The sequence below is a fragment of the Pteropus alecto genome, unplaced genomic scaffold (assembly GCF_000325575.1).
Source record: "Pteropus alecto unplaced genomic scaffold, ASM32557v1 scaffold20, whole genome shotgun sequence".
Taxonomy (NCBI): domain Eukaryota; kingdom Metazoa; phylum Chordata; class Mammalia; order Chiroptera; family Pteropodidae; genus Pteropus; species Pteropus alecto.
Window position 1 is genome coordinate 5,322,772 of NW_006436298.1, and position 24,332 is coordinate 5,347,103.

General features: G+C 36.7%; 1 protein-coding gene across 3 annotated transcripts in view; it reads left to right on the forward strand.

The window, feature by feature from the left end:
- MAST4 (microtubule associated serine/threonine kinase family member 4) overlaps positions 1–24,332 on the forward strand; it is a 309,991-nt gene that overhangs the window by 229,124 nt on the left and 56,535 nt on the right. For all 3 annotated transcript variants that reach the window (XM_025047832.1, XM_025047833.1, XM_015590495.2), the window contains 5 exons: positions 6,575–6,644; positions 11,994–12,072; positions 18,250–18,407; positions 20,288–20,363; positions 22,228–22,437. In XM_025047832.1, the coding sequence (XP_024903600.1) occupies positions 6,575–6,644; positions 11,994–12,072; positions 18,250–18,407; positions 20,288–20,363; positions 22,228–22,437 (593 nt within the window). The remainder of the gene's footprint in view (positions 1–6,574; positions 6,645–11,993; positions 12,073–18,249; positions 18,408–20,287; positions 20,364–22,227; positions 22,438–24,332) is intronic.

Consider the following 24,332-nt stretch of genomic DNA (forward strand, 5'->3'; position numbering starts at 1 on the left):
AAAAGGGAAATTCTTTGTATCTAATTACATTAAAAAATTAAAACCCCCTCATGTAAGATACAAAAAAAATATATGTAATATACAAACCTCAGGTTACATTCTTTAACTCAGTCTTTTATCTAGATTCAGAGACGAATTATCTAAGACTAACAGAATGCATCAAATTTCACAAAATTGCATGAAACCACTGTTAAGTGGCTGTGTTCTTATTCTTACCTACCCTTCCTTGACCTTACAAATGCTACTCAGTAACTTTAAGCAAAGGCTGAAAGTAATCTGTTCCCTATTGCTGGGAAGATGAATTACTGTAGATGGGAAGAAAACATACAACTAAAAATCAGCTTTCTTCATCACTCTTGACATTCACCAGTCTTTACTTAGGATCACCTTGAGATGTGACATCAATTCAGAGTAATAAGGAAAGGTCAACGAAAAGCTAAAACATTCTCAAGAACCCATGATAACACATCTCCAAGGCATTCGTGTCAGTGCCACAGCATTTCAAATACAGTACACAAATTCCAGAGGACCAGCTTCATGAAATGGAGACAATAGGCATCTATGGGAGTTTTATGACATAGAAATTGACCTGTTATTAGAACTCTCTTTCACTCCCTACATGTCTTCCACCCTATAGCCTCATCAGTCATTCCTTAAAAAGCGTTGCATGTACATTTGTTGAGTCTGTTGTGACACTGTACTTTATATGGTATTATCATTGAGAGTTTGTTCCTTAGTAATTTTGATACATTTAAGGGCTTTGGTTTCAGAAAATTTCTTTTTCGTGTGAATAAGGATCCAGAATTTTTTTCACAAGATGAGTCTAGAGTTGGCAATATGCAGATCTGCTTCTATCAGTTGATATTTTTAACTCTTTGAGTCTTGTTCACCCATTTAATCTGTTCTAGCAGGTAGTGCAAATCTCTGTGCATAAAAACAACTTAATACACAATTATCGAATTAGAAAAATCCATGATCTTTCTGGTTTACTATGTAACAGGGACTAGATTAGGCACTGAGAAATCAAAATACACTTTTTGTGTGTCTGTACATATAATCAGAATTTATCTCTCACCAGCATTTAGAATTAAAAGTTAGTGAGAGGAAGTGAGAAATGGAATATATAATAGACATGTCATTACATTTTATTCAGTTTTACTTATGGTGACAGGAGACAGAAATTATCATTACCCAAACTTCAGTATTTAGCCTGTAGAATTTTCCTTCTCTACAAACCTTTCCCTAGTACTATTGACTGGTTTGAGTATCTGAAACAGATCAGGGCTATTAAATCTGTTAGGCACTAAATAATGTGAGCTGGAAAAATGCTATTTGCTCTCAAATACAGTAAAAACTATAGCAGAATTTTTAAATGTTTAATTAATATAAATATTATATATAAGAACAGCCACTCAGTATAACATTGTTATATATAATTGCATACAATGTGGAATATATGTACATTTTAATACATTTGAAATTATTTTAAGTGGTACCTCCATAAATAAGAGAGTCTAAAGCTTACCCAGGTATTCAAGTGTTGCTCTTAATTCTCTCTCACTCTCAAACTCTATCCTCTCTGTCTTCCCCATCTCAGTTAGTGCCCCTACCTACCCATTTGTTTCATCCTGAAATAGGAGTCATCCTGGTTTCCTCTCTTATCCACATCACTTTCCTAAATCCGATTTTTCAGCAAATTCTGTCGACTCTGCTGCCAGCACCTACTTGCGATCTACAGCCGTCCTTTCCAAAGCACTACCGTCTGTTACCTTGTCTGTGCTCGTCGTCTCCGAAGCCATCTCCCCTTCCACTCTTGTCCGCTTAGAGCCACAGGACAGCTAGAGAGTTTTTTTTTAAATGTAAATCTAATCATACCACTCCCCTCTATGTAATGGAAGTTTAATAAATAGTTGTTGAATCAATCAATCAATCAGGTGACACTGAATAGTGGTGCCGACTATGGAAGGATCAAGAAGCAATGAGAGGACAGGGAAAACCAAAAGAGGTTCAGAGAGCCCAGAAAATAAGAAAGTTTTGTCATTGTATGCAATCCTCTCTACCTGAAAACCCAGGAATATAAGTCTGTTTCTAAATATTGGCCCGCTGTGAATACCTCACAGCTTACCAAGAGATAATTCCACTGAAGGCCAATCAAGGTTTTTCTGTCCGCTTAGATTCTGAACAGCTGTCCAGGTTTAATTAATATTCTGCAGTTATATCTGGAGTGGAGCCAGTTTTTCAGACAGCTGTCAAAGTGAAAGGAAGATTTCTAACTTGCATCAGCCGGGTCTGGTAGGAAAGACTCAAACTTCTCAGGTGATTTGAACTATTATTTTTCAAAGTTCCCTCAGCTTGGAGTTCCTACATAACTTTTCCATTGTCCACTTTATCTGCTGGCACTTGTCTTGTAGGAAGATCCTGGCTTCGATTCTGTGAAGTTGGGTCTTGAGATTTTTAAGCAGTGTCATTTCATTGCCGAGAATCTCCTACAAAGCGATAAGGAACATAACACTGATTATTATGATGTAAAACATCACAAGTCATTTAAGCAGATAATCAAGTAATAACAACAAGGATTCAAATGGGGTCTTACTCTTTGATCCACTAGGAGTTTCAAATTGTAATTATCATTAATTCTTGGATTCCCTCTGTCCTGATAGAAAATCAAGGCAACCAGAAACTATCATTTTGTTGTGAACAGACAGCTATTAAAAGCACATTAATAATCTATAGTGGTTATAGCATATGCCTTTTAAAAAGATTTGCAGCTTGTTTCTCTGTGGTGAAGACACAGGACTTCTCCAACCTAATTACAAAGCAATCAAACAACTTAATTAATCTGGAAATCACTTTCTTAACAATAACTGCCTCTAAAATGAGGCACCCTGTGCAGCGCCATTAGGTAAAGTACCGTTTTGATATACTGCTTGTTTATTAGCCATGCTAGTTCCCCCTGGTGATCATGAAGTTAATTACCTACCCAAGGCCTGACCACTATTAAGGTTTACTTGACCAGGTCAGAAACAGCAGCAGCGATGCCAGCAGTCTATAAAGTGTCCTAGCACTCAAACATCCAAGAGCCAGCAAATCCCTGGGAGCAGCAGGATTTGAGTTATAAGCAAGCGCTGCACATATGGGCAGAGAATTAACTGGCACCACTTTTCATTTGAGAGTCTCTCAGGTATTGCTCTGCAGATGGGGGGATGAATTCAGAGAGCAGTGCTGTGAGGAGTGAAGGTCGTGTATAGGACTTTGGTTTCAATCCATCTTGTTCTCATCCTGGGAAAGTGCTGTGCTTGTCCATGGCAGTCTGGTCCTCCTCTCTGAGTTAAGTACATATGAAGCACACTTTATAATTTGATCTGTTCTAAATTGTGGTTGTTTTGATCACTGTAACTAAATGATATCCCTATGTCCTCAAAGACTGAGCAGATAACAGAAATCAATTTTTATTTCAAAAAAGTAAAGACTTCAAGAACGGACTTCTACCTATCTAATCTGCTAATCTTATAATTTCTCCCAAAAGAAAACTGAGGCACTTTCTGTAATAAATGACAAAAAATCTGCAGAATACTCATCTACCCTTTTCTGCCACTCCCACTCCCACCTCACTTCAATGTTCCCTATGAATAAGAGCTATCCATGGGTCAGCCATTCTTCCAATCTACCCACGTTAGAAACACTGATCATTTTTAGCATGTAATCTTTTTCATCAGCTATTTCTAATCTGTCACCAATTGTGCTTGGTTTACTTGCCAAATAACTTTTCTATGGGCTTTTTTTCCGAATCTAGCTCCTCCTCCTCAACCATTTTCCTGTCCACCTACCCCAAACACTCAAGTCAGGTTAAAATCTCTAGGGTCTCTCTCTTGCCCGCAAACATCTCTTAAGGCCTCCCACTGATTGGAACCAATAAACGCTGTTCACAGCTCGCTGGCTTTACCAGGCCAAATACCCTGCTTCCACAGAGGCTGTCTCTCCTGCTTTGTCCTGCTGAGTTTGGGTTGTTTCTGTCCCCTTCTTGAAGTCCTTCCACTTCATCTTACCTTGAGCTTGCTGATCTGCCCACATATTAAGCTATAGTCTCTTGTCCTTTAGCAGTTTTCAGGTATTCTAGGTCACAGCACTCTCATTTTCTCTAATATCCCGCTACACTTAAGACCCTTGTGATAATGTGGGGGGTGTGTGTTTGCATTTCGATTTAGTTCTTCAATCCGATATGAAACAAGAAGAAAGATCTATGATTACTAAGTAAGACAGTACAGATGGCTTTCTAGTCTTGATGTTGAAGATGTGCGAATTTGGTTTAGGTTTTACAGCAGCGTAGAAGTGCGTGAGAAGAAAATGAGGAACATTTTCAATGAACAAGCCAGGGAAAGGCAGAACCTGAAGATTAGAAATGCTTAATGGTAGCCTTATTTTTTTTTTTTTTTTTAAAGCAGAGTTAAACTAACCTACCTCTGTATCTCTCTGTCCATTCATTTTCAAAGTGACGGGTCACCATTGTGTGTTATAAGATGTTACATAGCTTCCTGAGGACTGCTCATTAAAATCTCTAAAAGCAAAAAGGCTTTTAAGCTAATTCCTTGTTTCTCCTTCCTTCAGATTCTTAAATATATTTAATAAGCTCTCTCTAATTTCTCTAGGTGATCTCATATAATCTCTAGATACAGTGTTTTCTTTACAAAGAATGCAGAGCTAAGAATTTGGTGACAAGGTTCGTTGGCCCTATTATTTATTCTAAGTGAATAGGGTAGCAGGGATTTTTCTCAAAATGCCTTAGCTTCAAACAATCAATTGTTTTGTTTCTCCTAATAATTTACTAGTAGTTTGCTGTATATGGAGTGTAAACAAAGTGAACATTTTTTTCCAAACAAAACAACAAAATTTACATGAAGATTTCTGGCATTAGATTTATTTCTCTTTAGGAAACAAATTTTTTAGCCATCTTGAAATTACAGAGATCTTTTAAGGAATGTGAAGAGTGATGTACAAACGAGGGGAATAAAGGCTGTTGAGAGAAGTTGAAAGCACTTAATTTAGCTGTGTAGATAAATGGACAAAAATAGTTCCGGATTACTTGATGGCAAAAGCAGAATCCATTTCTCCAGGGCCCAAGGAACAACAGATGCAAAGGCATGATAAATTTGATTGCAGCAGGGGGAAAATGCTTCTTGATTCTCTATCCACAAAGAAATGGGCTTTTCAGCGCTTCCCAGTTAAATGGCTTTAATTATTCTGTCTGTCATAAAGTTAATGGCATCTGTTGAAGACATCACTATAAAATTTGCAACCTTAAGTTAATTGAAAAATTTCACTGGAAGTGTCACCAGTCCAGAAGTCCTCAAGGTAACACTAAACTTATCCTCTTTAATGTGTTAGTCTATTCTTTTTGCACATAGGTAATAGATTGTTTACCTTTACAGCTAGGTGCTGACTTTAATGTGCAATCTTGTATTCCTTACACCTAATTACAATTGTCACTTCCATTACAAAATCAGTAATGTGGCAACTGGCTTGCTGTTAAGGATTAAAAATATCTTCTTGATTATTTTCCTGTATGTTTCAAGAACATACAGGATGAGTTTGCAGCCTTTCTTCACCTCCTTATTTAAACCAGCTACTATCCCTCAGGTCCTCAAATAATTCTGCCAATCTAATTAAACATGCAGAGGGAAGCAGGGTGGTCTGGAGTGTCCTGAACTTCCCCACACCATCTGCCTGCCAAGCTTCTCAATGATCAGCAGCAGGTTGAGTGTTCTAACAAGTCCGGGGGGAGCTGCTCTCCTTACACTGAGCAATCCATGCTCTACCTGCCCGGGAAGGAGCTGGGGAGAGTACCCTCTGCCAGCCTTCGTGTGCCTGTGGCTTTTAAAGGCTGCCTGGCCAGTCACGGCCCAGCTGTTGAGGAGCAGAGGGATCTGTTGAAGAAAGGAGTGATAAAGGCTAATCCTACCTGGCTGTTTCCGCCATGCCAAGATAGGTCTGGCTCATCTGAGAAATAGGTTCAAACTGCTGGGTTCTTTCCAGTATTTTATGACTAGTTGTAACATAGTCATCCACCTTTAAAATATGTACTTGGGAATATGAGGATTTATTTTTGAGAACTCAGACTTTTATTCACTTGACTGTAAATAAAAAATACTAAAAAAGCGAGCACCACCCCCCGCCCCATTGAAGCATATGCTTCCTCATCCATCCTGCTGTTTGAAATATTAGCACATCTGGAAGAATAACAACCAAGACATTTGTATATTCGTTATTCAATACGACTGAGATATTCAGATTGTTAAATATATGAAGGACTAATGGTTGATGATATAGGTGAATGTGTTTATTTGTATATCTGGTACACTTGGAAAGCTTTTTTGGAACTCAGTTCCCCCTCCCACCAAGTTTCTGCTCCAGGCATGATTAAAACATGACAGAGGGATGGACATTTCACAAAGTGTAAAATGAACATTTTACAAAGTGTAAAAAGAAACTTATTACTAAAGGGAGGAAGATTCTGCATGTGGGTAATGATACAAAACTAAAATCACTTTGTAAATTTTTCCCTTCTTTTTCTCTACAGGAAATAGCCCTCAAGATAGCCCAAGAAATTTCTCCCCCAGTGCCTCAGCCCATTTTTCATTTGCACGGAGGTAAGGACTTTTTTGAGTAGAATAATAAAGTTAGGTAGAGAATCCTATCCCCCAGCTCACACTCCTCGCAACTCCCCCTTGCATCCCGGCCTTCTGCCTTGTGAGGTCCTGCTCATAATCATATGTACAGGGCCTTCTCCGAAGCTCCTCCAACCAAAGGTAGCATTAGACCATTGCAGAACTCTGTTGTAACACTTTTGCTTTAACAGTTGTAATGATTTCTGCCTCATGCTAGAGTTGTCTCTACCTCAAGGTCCTCCACTGGATGTTGGGCTTCCAGCAAGGTCAGGGAATGAGCATTTCCATCTTTCTTGCATCCCGAGTACCATGCCTTTTGCATGCTTGATACACAACAGATGCGGCTGAATTATCAGAGCTCATATTTTAAGGATTTGATTCATCTATGTGTCCTGGTGTGATATATTTTTGTTGTTGTTGTTGTTAAAATGTTTTTAAAAAATGACCTTTCTTGGGATCACAAAATATAAACTCTAAGACACTCCTTTACTTTAGAGCATCGAGCCAGCAATTTAGTGATCTCCCTGAAATAAAGCCATGCGTGAACTATAGGATGTTTTATATTTTCTGTCACTATTGTACTTAGAAGTGGGCACCAGATATCAAAGATATATGTTTCATATTTGGGTCACTGAGTCCAGAGGAAGTGTTGCTCCAAGGATAGTGGGCATGTGGTCTCATATCGAACCTTTTCAGTTTCCAATTTTCCTCTGTGGTTTTTGCCAAGTTAAGTCTACACAGCCACCTCTTCTGTGTCCTGCATGTGGGATCGGTGTACTTCACCCTGTCACATTCAGACCTTCAACCTCCCACGTCCTATCATTGTTCTCACCTACACACTCTGTCCTCTTCTGCTCAGGAAAAACACACAGAAAACAAAATGCCCCTCTGGCCAGCCCCTGAATATTTAAGATAATTCAGTTTATGGTCCGAATGTCCGAAATATTTGCTGAATTTTCTTAGAGACCTAATTATACCTTAAAGTGGATTAAAGTAGCACTAAGTAAAGACATATAGGTAGGTCAAAAAAATAGATTTGTTTTAACACATATTACTAACCTGGAAAACCTAGTGTCCTCACTGCCATTTGTTAGCATGTAATGCATTTTATGTTACTAAATATAGAGAAGAGGATCTGTTTGCAGTATTTTCAGAATTCTCTGTAATTAAGATTCTCTTGTAAACATCACGCATTTGCCACCATATGTTAAATGTTCATTTATGTAGGTACTGGCTCCTCCACCATTGGGAGAACACAAGAGAAATTAAGACATGATCTCCAGAGAACTTCTTTAGACCCACAACCCGATTTTCCCACAAACAAACCTGCAAACAAAATGTGAAAATTAACTGGTCTCACAAAACCTGTCTTTGTGCAATGAATAGTAATTCATGCTGGTGCTACTCTTCCAAGTGAAAAAAAAAATTGATAAATCTACCATAGTCTTTAAAACACATCTCTTTAAAAAAGGAGAATGCATTTAATTATTTTAAGTAATAAGAAAAATTCAATCTCATTATAGCATGAATTTAAACATGACAGAAATCATAGTCTCTTAATCCTGCCAGATTTATAAAAATGAAGAGAATTTAATAATTAAGTGGGTGACTAGAGGACCGATGAATCTGGTTTCTTTGCTATTAAGAAAATACACAAACCCCCAGGCATGTTAATTTTTGACAAATAAACCATAAAGCGTGACAGAAGATTATCACAGGAGACCTCTAGTTCATTTTGCATGAATTTCCAGATGGAACTCCCGCCACACTCTTCAAAAAGTATTAATTTAGATTAGGACATGAGTGATCATCTTTTAAAACTTTTATGTAAGTAAATAGAACTCTGAGTTTGCTGTGAAAACTCAAGTTGGCATATTTTTATTCGTCTGGGGTTTTTCTCTTTCATTTTAAAGTTGATTTTCATTTAGGAAACCTAGATTCCACTCATGATTCTCCATTTGCTTCCATTTGGTACATATTTCTGAGCCTTTAAGAAGTAATGTCATTTTCAGACTGCTGCATTTTATTTTTTTGTATATTTGGTTCAACAGAGGAGCGATTGCCTTGTTTTTAAAAATTATTCTTGGGTGAAGAGATAAAGATCAGATTATTAATCTCTTCTGAGTTTATACCATGTGATAATACTTCCCCCCAGTAGACATCCTCTGTAATGTAGTAGTTTAATTTCAGACCAAAAAATATGATGATGCACACTTGCTTTTCATATTATTTAATATGTATTTGAGAGTAAACTTATCTAGTTAATTTTTTAATATTGAATTAAAAGAACAAAAATGAGCATTGTAGTATAGTTGATTTTGTTTGGAGCAAGGAAGCATCTTTTTACTTTGCTAACTGTGGTGCCAATTTACAATCTATCTGACTGTGGAGTTCGCCTTTTTTTTCCTTGATGGTAAGATGGAGGTAATAACATTGTTCTGCCTTTCCCCAAAGTTGTAGAGATTTATGTGTTATAAATTGCTCCACTTTCGCTGGGCATATTGAGCCCTGAATAAATGCCATGAGTGTCTCCTAATTGTGTCCTTGTTATTCACTAGGTTAAGTCGCAGAATATTCCACAGGTAAATTACTAGGATAGACTTTCCTGATAAGTTCAGGTCCAAAGGCACTTGTAGAGAGCTGGTGGGCAAAGCAACCTACTAAGTTACTCTTTCAGAATTCTTTCTGGAATGAATTTTAATTGGTTACATTATATTGGCCTAGTCCGACTTCAACTAGAATATAAAATATATCACTCCAGGTGACTATAACAATTAAACAAGTAAAGAAATTTGCTTCCTCTTCATGCAGTTATAATAGCCAGATTGATATGGAAACTTTTCATTCCTTCTTGTTGTATACCATATTAATTTAAATTTTTATGAGTGGTGATGAAATGATTTTTTTTTTTTTTTGCCAATTTCTTTGCATACTTCATTCCCATCAGATGTTTTTCCTGTCTTACTTTTTCATTTAGTGTAACGCTGAGATTTCTACCCACAGAGAAAACACGTTTTTCAAAAAAGCCTTCTTGCTTTGGCAAGAATATAGTCTTCTTTTCAGATAACATTTTATTGGTAGCTACCGCAAAGGAAAGACAACATTGTTAGTAGGATCCAAATTGCACTAGTGTGATAGCTTTCTTGCGGGGAAAAAAGAGCATTCTCTCTTTAAGTATTATAGATAGCATAAATAGTAACATCTGATGTGCGGGTGTCATGGTAATGAAAACGCAATGGTCTTTTGTGCTCCATTTGAGTAAAAAGACACGAACAACTTAGAGAACTTTATGAGACATAAATTATTTCTGGCCTGTGGCTGCACAAGGTACTGAGCACATCCTTGTTTAAACATCTTTCTAGTCATGTGTTTACCAGAGTAAGCAAGTGTAATTTATACTTCAGAACTAATAACATGTCTCATCTTGGACTTTTCATTCATCTGAAATATGTTCATTGATACCTGAGGGAAAGTAGAGTTAATGAATCGCAAAATAAAATCGTGGTGGGAGAAATTTTGTCCCTTACTCTTTCCAGAGACTAGTTTCTGATAATTGCTTTTGAATGGACTGAATAATCCTTTTAAAATTATATCCTTTTCTTGCTTTTAAAAATTGGAGGCATTTAAAATATGAACTACAGGAATGAGTTTTTAAGTTTTTAATAAGTAGCCAAATAAAATGGGACCAACTTGTGTTCATTTAATTGGTAGTTGGAAATCTTTAGAAGCATGTTATCATAATTATTTTCTTCTTAAATCTTGAAGATTTTCAGTTGTTTAAAAATATTTTAAAAGAACTTATGGCTTAATTTTCCCCATTTCTTCTCTCTGGTATATTTACAAACGTCTTATTTTGCTTCTTTTTTTTAAAAAAACATACTTGATTCAATTGTACTTCAATCATGGTCACAGAAATGACAGGTAAATTTTACTAAAATCTTAACATTGTAGTACTTCTGTGATTTGTCCACTTGAATATCTCCATTTTGTCTTTGTAGACCATTTGCATTTCTTGGAGGCAACATCCGTGGTAGCCTATGATTATATTTCCCTTGAATGTAATTTAGGCTAAAATGTCAGTTTTTTAGATGAACATCTAATTGTGACATTTCTCAAAGTCAAATCTAATGCTGTTGAATTCCCTGACTTCATCTTTTTGTGAGCGTCTATGGTAAATTCTGTCTACCCTTATCTCTCACATGGTAAATCAATATAATTACAAACTACCAAGCGTCTATATATGATATTCCATCTAAGAATGCAATAGAGTTTCTTATAAAGTGTGTTTTTCCTGTTTTCTCCGTGGCAAGTTTATGTATTTGTCACAGTGTTACATGATTTTGAAAGCCCAGTTTTACTTGAAATTGCTAATGAAGTAATGGCTCTGGAATGCCAGAGTTTCAGAAAATTTACTCTCTGATGTCCACTTGCCTTGGCAATAGTATTGTCTCTACTACTTCGTTAACTCATCTGAAACCCTTGTAATGACTCTAATAACCAGAGCCTAACCCAGAGAGCTGCTCAACCCTATCACCTTTTGGAGATAAAACTACTTCCTTCCAGACCTCTGACACCTTGCCACTGTAACTGGGGCAGATAAGTCTACTCTTTGCATTAAGCTCTATGCCTAGTTCAAAGCTTTCATTCTGTCCCCACTGTCAACTAGAGCCGGGCTGTATACTCATAAACTCTGTAAGAGACTTGCTGCAACACTTTTTAAAGCCAGGTCATGTCAGAATGTAATAACTCTTAAGAGATTCTGAGCATAAGGCCAATCACTTTCTTAGTGCTAAAGTTATTTGCCACTTAAGTTTTTAGCCAGCCATGAGCTCACTGACTCCTTCTTCCCCAAGCATAATGAGTAGGACTGTCTCCCTGAAGATAATAAGGGAAAGTCTTTAGGATGCAATGAAAGTTTCCACAGGCTCTTGTAGCATGCAGAAATTCAGGCCCTTCCAAAGATCATGGCCCCAGTTATCAGTTTCCAGATAAGAGTAGTTTTCCTCCTCCCTTTCTGTTTTCATTCATTTGAATCTGCTGAGTCTGACCATTGTAATTATCCCTGGTATTCATTTTGTCAAAGTGTATTAGTGAGAGATCAATAATATGGATCAACCCATTCACTTCCTCCTTGTTTGGGTATATTGATTCAGTTTAAATAAAAGTCAACTTGCTGTATAATGTTTGTTTACCCTGGCCCTTCCTGAACATTTCCACACCCTCACTGACTGTGTTTGTGTCATTTGTTTGACTAAAAATACTCGATTTCCCTGGGTTTTCTGTGTAACAGTATTTCAGTGTTGGCCTAAGCTAATCTCACATTCTCAATAGGACTGATGGACGCCGCTGGTCCTTGGCTTCTCTCCCCTCCTCTGGCTATGGAACAAACACGCCCAGCTCCACGGTCTCTGTAAGTGCCTGATTTTTTCCCTCTCCCTCACAACTGTAGAGCTCTTATGCAAGTGGTGTTTTCTCTGGTGTTTCCTGGTGGGAAGGAGAAGGCAGATTCTGCGTCTGCCACTTTGAATAGGTTACACCTCAGATGATGAGCTGACAAACATAAAAAGGGCATCTTTTTACTGCAAGCTTTTAAACTTTGGTGCACAAAATGAGTAAGTCCCAGGATCACAAGTTTAAAGACAATCAGGAGCTCTTGTTTTAATACCATTTGGTATAGTTTAGGGGGAAACACAATTTGGTTTTGTTGTTTTGGTTCCACGCCAATGATATTAGCACTGAAACTCCATTAAACTTTGATGTCCTGGGTCTTTTTTTAAATATATATATATATGGTTTAGATGCAAAGTTTCTTGTTTGTTTGTTTTTGTTTTGTTTTTTGTTTTTGTTTTTTGATTTGTTTGATTTTTTTTCTGCAAAGAAAAAAAATGGCAAGCCTTAAATTTGTCTGTGTCTTCTAGGGAATAACTTTCTTTTAAGGAGAGATTAAAAGAACTTAGTAGTCAGTTAAGGTAAATAATGAGAAACCATGAAAATGGATAGAGGAGGAAGGATATTCTCTTGCCCCAAACTATAACATTTCAACAAGATGTCTAGCAATGACTAGAAAGTAGGTTAGATATATGCTTTCTTGGTTTAAGTTAGTGATATTGTGGGTTACCTATCTCTGCAGAGCCTTAAAAGCCGGTGGCCATTTAGAAAGGCTCAGTCTGTTGTAGGCATTCAGTAAATACCTAACGGAGTAGTCCAAATGTTCTTGTGCAAGCCAGGAATAAGCTGATGATTTTAGAGCCCCTTCTGGTTCATCTCCATCTCCACTTTGTCAAAATCTATAGTTTATTGAGTAGGGCTATCCATCTTTTTTTTTTTTTTCCACACACCCAAGCACTGTGCTAAGCATATAGCACCAGCCGCTTAATTGAATTGAAAAGAAACACTTGAATTGAAAAGAAACTACAATTAAATTCATAAATGCTAACTGGTGTCATCACTGCCTTATATTATGTATTTCCAGAATTCCAGATGCTAAATAATGTGGATTTTTGGAGCACTTTTAAAACTGACTTGTTAAATAAAACGTGTTGGATTATTTTTACCGTCTCCTTGTAGTATTTTATTGAGGAGAGGTAATTTATTCTCCTATCCCTTATTCCATTTTGTTGTGGTATATGAGTTTATTGTCCATTTAGATTGTTTTTGTGAAGCATCCAGACAACCTTCAGTGGTTTCAACGGCACATCATTCTTATATCAGAAAAGGATGCTTAAAACTCCTGAATGGTTTCAGTGGATAAAATTGTCACTGTAAAGTCACCCTTTGTTATTGTGCTAGTAACCATTATTGGTTACTGGCCCATATTTAAGATGTTGAAAACATGAACAACCACAGTGTGAAAATGAATGCTAAAACTGATTGACCAAAAAGAAAAAAAGAGTCATTTTCTAAGTTTAAAATGTTGTTCTTTCCCAGACCCTTGGGCATCTCTCCAGTTAGAACCCAGCCACCAATAAACAGAAAACTTGGCCCTTTGTTCCATGGCTTTCCCACACATATTCTCGTTTAATTCTCGCATGCCCCAAATTTATATCATGTTTCTTAACTTCAAATTCTTTTTTATTTCTACTCCATCACCTTGCTTTGTCCTTCAGTCAAGTTTTATTGTACTTTGGATATAGAAATTTCTCTTTTGCATGAAAAATGGGGATAATGCAGGTTCTTTTTTCTTTCTATCTCTAACTAGTAAGTCATACACATTTTTAAAAAGTAAATCTATAAAATAAAAGGAGGAAGTGAATTACATCGAATCAGACCCCATTTGATACAAATAATTTTATAAAACAATTTTTTAAATACTTATTTTGTGCTCGGCACTAGTCTCTTTAAAATGCATTGGCTCATTTAATCCTGGCAACATACCCTATTTGCCATTGTTTGCTTCATTTGATGAATCAAAAATAGGAAGCATGAAATATGAAGCATAGAGAATGAACTGTAGGACTGTTTACCAGCATCCTTGTTTTATCGATAAGAATACAAGAAGTGGGCTAGACCCAGGCTCTTGGCTCTTTTAAAGGAATTTACATGATGTTTCTTAAAACAAACCTTTTAATTAGCAAACCTGACCTAGCCATCTGCCACAAGGTAGTCATCACTGTCCCTGATTTCCATATGTGTATAAAGAAGAAGCCTCCTGAGGCAGTATGAGTCACACACACATAATCTGTGTTTTTGACAGCTTCTGACCAGAAATAAGATCAGTTTTCTCTTAAGTATTTATTTTATTGAAGAAGATGGTATCTTATCATTGATCTCGTATTTGTGTTTTGTCCCTCAAAATTAAATTTGAACCTTCAAAAGTACTTGTTTGCAAAAAGACAATAAGGACCTGTTAAATTTGTGGAGTGTAGGTGCTGTTGGACAAAAGTTCAGCTATCTTTTTTCCCTATTGGTTGTTGATAAGAATGATGAGTGAAAGTTTGAAAAGCTACTTTTTATTTCCTTCAGTTTCTTTGTGTCCTTGTCTTCTAAATATTAGAGCAAAAGTTGTGCAAAACTGCATAGTAGCTGCATTCTTTCTCTTCTAAATCTAATCTCAGTTACTCTTAGGTTCTCATTTTCTGGGTTAACTGTTAGTCATTTAGCCCATCAGAAATGCACTTTAGTTATTTTTTAAATAAAAAATTTGAATATATACAAATAAAAGAGATTCTTTGAAAATATAGCTTAAATTTTATAGATAACTGTGTTATTAGCTGAATCCCAGAACTTATGCTGAAATATAACCATTATGTCTGTATCCTTCGGATATTATAGAAACTGCAAAATTGGCAAGTGTTAAAAATGCTATATTCTGAAATTGGAAAGATTTGATCATATGAAGTTACTCAGTCCTTCCAGAGAATATTTAGTCTTGCAACTTCCTTTAACTTCAAATTTTGCAGCTAAAATTAATTTGTGGGACTTTTCCAAGATAATATTCAGATAATAATTTTTAATTTTAAAATAAGAAATATTGGAATTGCAGCAGTTGGAAGACATCCCCCCTTATATGGAGATAAATTACCAGATAAATTATTTTATGCTGAGAGAAAGAATGGAAATAAGAATATAATACCTATAAATATGAGATATGACTATAAAATATTACTTTAAATAAATAACAAGCAGAAGTTTAGCATGCATATGAATACTGTGCTTTGCAAAGTGGTTACCTTAAGAGATTAAATGCTTATTTGAATGATGTGATTATTCAGAAAATTTTGGGGAATTCTTCTAATTGCCTTGAAAACCATCAGCACAGTTTCTGTGTAAATCTTCACTCTTTGAAAGTGGATTTAGCTTATGATATTGTCAAAAGTCATACGCAGACTAGTTGGGTGATGAGACTCATGGGCACCACACTTAAAGAACATGCTAGATATATAAAATAATGAGACTCAGTTTATTAAGAAACTCCCAAACTAATTCTTGAAACTCTTATAAAAGTGGTATTCCAAAGATATTTTGACCAGTGGAGGTATCTTTTCAATAAGGGCATGAGGTCTTGAGGCAGCACCTGCACCCTCTCTTGTCCTCAAAGCTCTCTTCACTGGCTTTGCAAGTTCTCCTTTGAGTCCTCGATGCTTAAACTAAACTTTGCATTTCCTTATTGTTCAATATCAACTCACTTTTCGGTACCTTTTGAGTACCTTCTCCTTTGAGTCCTCGATGCTTAAACTAAACTTTGCATTTCCTTATTGTTCAATATCAACTCACTTTTCGGTACCTTTTGAATCCCCGGGACATTTTGCTGGCCTACCGTTGTTCCCAGTGCTGTGGACTCATCCTGCTGTCACCCTGTTCTCATTTACACCCTGCTTGTTCCAGCTGAGCTTAAAGAAAGGCCCTGTCCCCAGAGAAGCTCCTTGCCCCCATGCTTCTTTAATGCTGTAAAGGTTACAATACTTACTCACACCACTGCATCATTCAGATTTACATATTCCCCATAGGTAAGCACAGGGCACATTCCTTATGAAGTTCAGTTATGTGGCTATATATATGTATAACCATAGTATTTTCCTCTTAGAGTTAACACATGTTAACGTTTTATTACATTTGCTGCAACTATTTTTTTAAGTAAATTTTTATTTTGTTTAATAAATAAAATGTTAAATATACCACTCAACCCCCTCCCACCCAAACCCTCCCTTTCTCCTCTCTCTCCTCCACAGAGGGGACCACCCTCTCGAAGTCTCTTGGTATCATTCTCACGCAAGTACAGCTCCATAATACCTTATGTGAAACTCTTGAGCTTGGTGTGTTTTGGAATCAATTTTCACATTTTAGAAAGGTAATATGATCCCTGTACTGTACATAGCAGCCCAGCAGCGATTGGACCAGCAACTCATAATCAAATATATTAATATTTCTACAGCAATGTGAATCAACATTCATACTAAGTGGATTAAATACATAGTGTAAATAGCTTCCCATCAGTTCAGTTGATGCTTTGCCACCAAAAGGGATTACTATAAACATGTGAATAAACTTCTGTGTGTGTGGATTTTGAAAATCTTAGATACAGAATCATGAACATTTATTTACCTTTGAGACATATGTACAAATTCTTTTTTTTTTTTATGGCGACATTGATTAACAAAATCCAATAAGTTTCAAGTGTACAATTCAACAATAAGGCATATATACATTGCATTGTGTGCTCACTGCCCATTGTTAGATTTCTGTCACCACATATTTGACCCCTTTTACCCCATCTACCCTCGCCCCTACTGCAGTGTGTGTCCACCTCCCATAGTTATCAGATTCTTAATTCCGTTTTTCTGTTTGCCAATTTTCTTATTTTTGCTTTTATCACTGCTGCTTTTCTCCTGCTTACATTGATTTTATTCTTTTCCTGATTTCTTGAGTTGACTTCGTTTATGTGTTTTATTTCTTTTTCCATAGTGAAAATATTTAAGGCTGTGCCTTTACTTTCTGAATAGTTTTTGATTTATCTCATAAGTCTTTCGAGTAGTGTTCTCATTTTTATGGTTTATAAAATATTCTCATTACATTATAAAAATCTCTTTGTCTCAGTATATACTTGGTAAGGTGTTTTATAATTTCAAGGTATAAGGATATTGTTGAGCTCTAGTCATTAATTTCTAGTGTTACTGCATTGCAGTGCTCAGTGTTTATGAAGTGTGCTCTTAACCTAATGACTTTTGTAAAATTAAAAAAGCCTACTATAACTGAATTTTCAATTGAATGCTATCGTTCAATGTATGCTTGTTTTAACCATGTTTCCATTACTCAAAATTTTCTCCATCTCTTTTGTTAGAATTGCTTACAGAGTTCACAGCCCAATAAAAACAAAAACAAGTCTCTGCTTTATAGTTACATTTCTAAGATTGATAAATAAAAGCAGAGTTATTTAGCTATTCACCTTTTTTAGCTTACCTGGCTCCAAATATTGAATGAAAATTTTCATAAAGGAAACTTATACTTAAGGGATTAAAAACTCACCACCACTGAAGCTATTAAGAAATAACAATAGTTTTAGCCAAAAAAAAAAGAAAAGAATTTCAGTTTTTAAAATAATGGCATTTAGAGAAAACTATCTTCTTCCATTCCCCTTTATACCCAGGGCACATATTGATGGTAATTGCATCGAAGCATGCTCTATAAAGTGAGATCTCATGATCTTATTTATGGTCATATATCATACAATTCATTTTACGGAACTTACCTAAAAGGCACAGTGTTTGATTGTGAGCAGCAGTAGAAGTGTACCATACTCATTTGAGAACTAATATGACTTTTAATGCACCCAAAATCTCACTCCGATTGTCACTTTCTTGCTTTGGCTTTGGCTGTGCCCTATTCATTTTCAGAGCCTGGCTTTTCTTCAGAGAAGAAACTGTCTTTAGGGAAATTGTCTTATAGATAAATGAGATGAAATATAGAAGCCATTTTGACCTCTCAGAGAAAGTATCAAGGAGCTATTGTATAGGCACTAGTTACTGTAATTATAGCATGAAAATGAAACAATATAAAGTGCTGGTATATCAAGTTTTAGTGATTTGATATCATATTCATTTGAAAGGAAATTTTTGAGGTAGTCATATAACTTCACTTTGGTTTGTTTTAGTCATCCTGTTCCTCCCAGGAGAAGTTGCATCAGTTACCATACCAACCAACACCAGATGAATTACACTTCTTATCGAAACATTTTTGTACCACTGAAAGCATCGCCACAGAGAACAGATGCAGGAACACACCCATGCGCCCCCGTTCCCGAAGTCTGAGGTGTGTAGACCTGATTGAAAAAATGTTACTTTATTGGATTATCTCTGTTCGACCATTTCAAGGGAAGACTTTTTGGTCCTCTAATTCATATATGTGTTAATTGATTTATGAACTATTATAAATATAGTATATTTTTTCCATCTGTACATATTGTTAATTACCATTGAAAGGCATCTTATTATTTTTCTTTTAAATTCTCACGATTTGCTAATTGCTGTAGTAGCAGTAATCACGATGGACCAAAGGGACCACCTATAAAACCTTCTAGCCATTGGAAATTTTAAGACAATCTAATTATGGTGCAAGAGCAGCTAATACTTTAAGAGGAAGAAACTTGGCTGAAAAGGAAGGACAGCACATTCAGATTCACATGGATGTGGAATTTTGATTTAAAAGTTCACCCAGATCTTCCATTCTTTCATCCCATTGTAAGTCTTACTTTCTCCAGGATTATGAACAGAGTATTAGAAGTTCGTGTCCCTGGAGTTTTGTGGTTGTCAAATGTAGTTCATTTGACAGTGAGTAGGTCAAGTTTTATATTGACCTTGTTTAAAAAAAAATAATATATATCACAGTTTAGTTTTTAAGGAAGCAGATTCTAAAACAGAGATGAGGGTGTTTATTAGGGAGTGCTTGATATCAACCCCTGTGGAAGAGAGAGGAAGAAGCAGGATTAGGCAGAGGGAAATGTCTAGAGGCAATATAGGCCCCAAAGCTGCAGCTGACCCCATGGAGCACTCTGTGGGGTGACGTGGCCCAACGGAGTTGCTCTTCCAGGCCAAATGGCCTTCCTTTATATCCCCGCTTTGGGCATTGGACATAGCATCCTAGGACGGATGAGGCTTCGGGTGAGGACCTGAGATAACAGGTCTTTCTCTGCAGGGAATCAGGGAAGTCTATCTCCGGGTCCGCAAGTGTATGAGAGCTTGATGCTATAGAATTGGTATACTTTGATGTATTAAGGTTTCATTATAAAACAGTTTGTCAGGTGTTCAGTTGTATATTAAAGTTTACTGAGAAGGGTTTTCCCTTTGTACCTTTCTTATTTAATATCATAAACTGGTAGTAAATGTAGCCACACATAGTAATTGTGGGATGTGTTCGATTATTTTGAGATATGGAATAAAAGACCGATTTTACAAATTCATTTAATAGCATTGTATTTTACCACACAGGTGCCCATTAGGTTTTATGAAAAGAGATCGTAGGATATCTAGAGCAAAGTATTTCTGAAGGTGCACAGCTATATATACCACTAGGAAAGAACATGAACCTACTCCTGAAATAAAGACTCACAACAGTTGTATGCCTCTGTTTCACATTGTACACAATGCCTACCTCAGCACCTCAAATAAATATTTGCTAGTCTAGAAAATGGATTTCAGTGGTGACACCTGTGCCATGGAAGCCTTCTAAATCTCTTCAGTGGGATGTGGCAGAGCGCAGGTGTATGAAAAAAAGTGTGAAATTGTACACTTCGACATGTCCTTGGTGTTGTTTTTGTAGCTATCCTGTTTTCTTTTATATTGCAGTTTATTAATTGGTTTCCAGAACCGGTACACAAGTGCCTGCTACTACGTACAGAATATAATCTCAATTTAAGAGTGTTTTTTAAACTAGTTATATAGTGTAGCTATAATTAATTTGTGGTATTCTACTTCTTGAGCTTTCTTTTTAAATCCTCTTGGGGGTGTCTGTATATTTGTGGGTATGTATCTGTGTTCTAATGACTGATTTTGTAGTTTATTACCTAATATACTTTTTTTTTTTTTTACAAAGGTTTCATAGTACTTTCGATGCAACCAATTGTTTATAAATAAGAGGCTTATTTTCATTTCATGCTGTGGCAAGTTTAAAAGGGTAATTTGCTTTGCTTGCAGCCCTGGACGTTCTCCCGCCTGCTGTGACCATGAAATAATTATGATGAACCATGTCTACAAAGAAAGGTTCCCAAAGGTAATGAGTTGAATTGAAGATGCTTCGCATCGAAACGAACAGGCAACATAGGTTTAGCGTCTCTAAGGTGGTTTTAAGGGAAGTAATGGTCCAATCTAGTAATGACATGCATAAAACAGCACCATAGCCTTCTTGGAAAGCTAAAATCAGTAAACATTTTTTAAAACTACTGAGAGCTAGCCACACTCTTTGTGTGCTGAACTGACTCTGAAGCGAATACTGCTGGTTTTATGTACCAACCACCAATTGGTAGATGGGCCTGGCGAGGTGCTCCAAGGAGAGTCTGCTTTGAACGGCCCCTAGACCCTGTGCTCCTCTGCCCAAATCTTGGACCTGCTCATTGTCGAGCAGAGAGAGTTTTTCTTCCTCACCTGTAGACTGGTCTGTCATGAAAGTCTTTGTTGTTTCTTCTTTTTCAACCTATTTTTTAAATTTTCTGTGACTAGCTACCTCTTTAGCAGTTATATGTCTAACCCCATTAATTTGGAAGGGAAGGTGCAGTTGCAGTGTTCCCCCATTAGCCTGGCAAAAGGAATTTGAGCCAGAGAGGACCTTGTGAAGGATTGTCACCAGGTGCCCCGGCTGCAAGGCGCCTCTGTCTGATAGTTTCTGTCACCTCGTTTTTATGGCTTTTCCACAAAGTGTTCCTACACATGTGGCAGAAGGCAGTCTCTCTCTCTCCATCTGGTTCCTGTTTTCCCCTCAACCCCCGACCCCCCCGCCCCCCGCCACACACACCTTTGTAGCCCTAGGCAAGAGAAGAAAAGGAAATCTTTGGCTTTATAAATCAGGAGTAGAGTACTTATTATTTGTAATGAACCCAACATTGATGGCATTGATTAAAGCCGTTTCAGCTATTTATCAGATGTCACCTCTTCACCAGGGAAGCAGGTCCTGACTATGCTAGTTAATACTGGTTAAGATTTTAGAGGAGAGCATGAGTCAGGCAGAGGGAATCTTCTTGATTGTGTGATTAATGTAAGCAAGGAGTATTGAGTAGGCAATACTAGGGCATCACAGAGAAGGAAATAAAAGTTGGAAAGGAAATTTTAGATTTATGTTACCAAGAGAATCCCTTTGCACATGATGTAGCTTTTTGAGAAAAGGATCAACATGATATAAGATGCTTGTTCATGGTACATGAAAATATAGCCAAGAGAACAAACTCTTTGCCTGTCTTGTGGAACTCCTGCAACAGTCCTGATTTTTGAATAGATAAACAGAACTAATTGATATTTTTGATGATCTATCTGAAAGATCCCCAAGATCTGAAATGAAAGCATAACATTTGACAGATATTGAGTAATTCGAAGAAGCTAATTACATGACCCATTTTACATGTGATAGGGCATTAAAAAAGTAATTATCACCCAAGGATATTCAGTTTCCCTTACATACCACAAGTCTTTCTTCCACCTGGTGTGATATTCTTTTTTTTTTTTTTTTTTTTTTTTTAAAGACTTTAATTTTTTTAGAGCCGTTTTAGGTTCATAGCAAAATTAAGTAGAGTTCCCCAAAATTCCCTGACCCCACACACGCACAGCTTCTCCCATCAACACCCCCATTAGAGTGGTCCATTTGTTACAATTGATGAACCTGTGCTGACACATCATAATCACACAAAGTCCATAATTTATATTAGGGTTCATTCTTGGTGCCGAACATTCTGTGGGTTTTGATGAATATATAATGACATATATCACCATTATCGTATACAAAAATGAGGCTGCTTTTAAATTTAATTTCTAGAATTCTATTTAATAACTTGTGGAGGTCTCTGAAAATGCAAGATAAATATGATGATTGAATTGTCCACCTGTATGTTTCCTTGTATTACATCTGTGTGTGTGTCTTCTCTAAATAGGCTACAGCTCAGATGGAAGAACGTCTAAAGGATATTATCACCAGCTACTCTCCTGACCACGTTCTTCCCCTAGCAGATGGAGTGCTGAGTTTCACTCACCATCAGATTATTGAACTTGCTCGAGATTGCTTGGATAAATCCCACCAGGGTCTCATTACCTCACGATACTTCCTTGAATTACAGCACAAATTAGATAAGTTGCTACAGGAGGTAAGAACCATATACCATGTAAAGTTTTCTAATTTGTTTTGCTTTTCCCCTGAAAAAAAGAAAAATTTTATGAGAGCATTTGCTTAACAAGTCTTAACCGTGAGATGGAGTTCATTCATATTCCACGGAAGCAAAGAAGAAGAAGGAAAAAAAACCTGATTTCTACTTGCTGTAAATTGATTCTGGTCATCATTTATAGTAATAGAAAGTTAATGTAATAACCTTTACAGGAACCTTGGGACCCAATAATCTATGGCTCTAGGATAAGTGGATTGTGAAGGATTTTGAAGCAGTGATTTTCCCCCTCTTAGCCATAAAGTTATAAATTGCCTGGGTATATGTGTATTATTTGATGATGCTATCTAGTTCTAATATCTGGAAAAGCTAAATGGAAAATTGCTGGCTTCTTCCAGACCTGTGTCCTATTAATTAACCTGCATGTGGTATTGGGTAGTAAATGGCAACTTATATTTTCATTAACGTCGATTATTCTTATAACGAAATATCCAATTTCCCAAATGACAGATAAACACAGGCGTGTGTAGGTCTAACACTTGCATACGTAGCTCCTGATAATACCCAGGGCAGGAAGGAAGTGTGTATGGCAGAATGGAATTAGTACATAATATTGCTATTTTAACTGAAATTGATCAGCTACAGCCTACAAGTAAAACCTATTTAGCCTATACATTTGGGTATATTGTATTTCTGTATCTCATGGAGAATAAATTATGCTGATGTAAACATAATTGAAGGTGGTTTTCTCTAAGCATGAATATGTAAATAATTGCATGGAACTGAAGGAAAATATTAGCATCCTAGTTTCCTAGAAATTCATCTGTCCTTGTCCCTACCAAATTCCACTGTGGCGAGATGAGAAGGTCCCTCTCTGTCTAGCAGCCACAGTTTTTCTTCCCTTCCCCATCCAAGCCTCCCAACTGTTTTCTATACTCTATTCCCATTTCTCACATGTCAACCTATTGCAGTTCACTGAGGTAGTGTTTCTCAGACTCTCCTTGGGGATGAACACACATTGTTTTTGTTTTTCGTTGTTAATTTCCAATTTGATATGGACCAATTCTCCTATAAATTAAAATGAAATTAATTTACAGGAAAATCATCATGCATTTGAATGTTCCAGCAATGTAGAATTGTTGTAAGAGTTGCTAAATGCTTCCTCTCAATATCGTGCTTATCTCATCACAGTCTGATAATAGTTCATGGACTGGTACCAGTCTTTGGGCCACAGTTTGAGTAGCACTACATTAAAATATAATGTCTGTGTGGGCAGGGATATTGTCTAAGTTCACCTAAAATAGGTATGACACATAGAAGGACCCAATAAATATATGTTGGATAAATGGCTTCAGACTCCCTTTCACTAAACTCCCTGATATAAGTTTGGCTCTTTCCTTTTATTCTATAACCACTACGTAGCTCAGGCCACCATCTTCACTGTTCTAACTTTCGTTCCTAATCCCTCACATTCATACTTCTGTGCAGCAGCAAGAACATCTAACTAGCATCCTATAGTGGCTTCATTCTGCCCTACAAGTAAAAACCATACCGTGTCCTGTGGTTATACACTCTATCTCTGTGCATTGTAATGATCTGTTTTGGGGCCTCACTTCATGAGCATCATCCAGATCCTCACTCCTAATCATCTCTAATTCCCTGGTGCCTCACTCAGTGTCTGATATTTTTTTGGCTTCTCAGTAACTGGGAGGTAGGCAGGGTTGGAAGAGCAATATGTGTATGTGTACATGCCAAAATATTTGATCTGTTATGATTTGTCATCAAGTAATCTAATTCTGCTGTTCCTTTTAATTAAATCAGCTTCTGAAAAATACAGGAAACACTACACATATTACTTTTTATGAGAACATCTTGGAAAT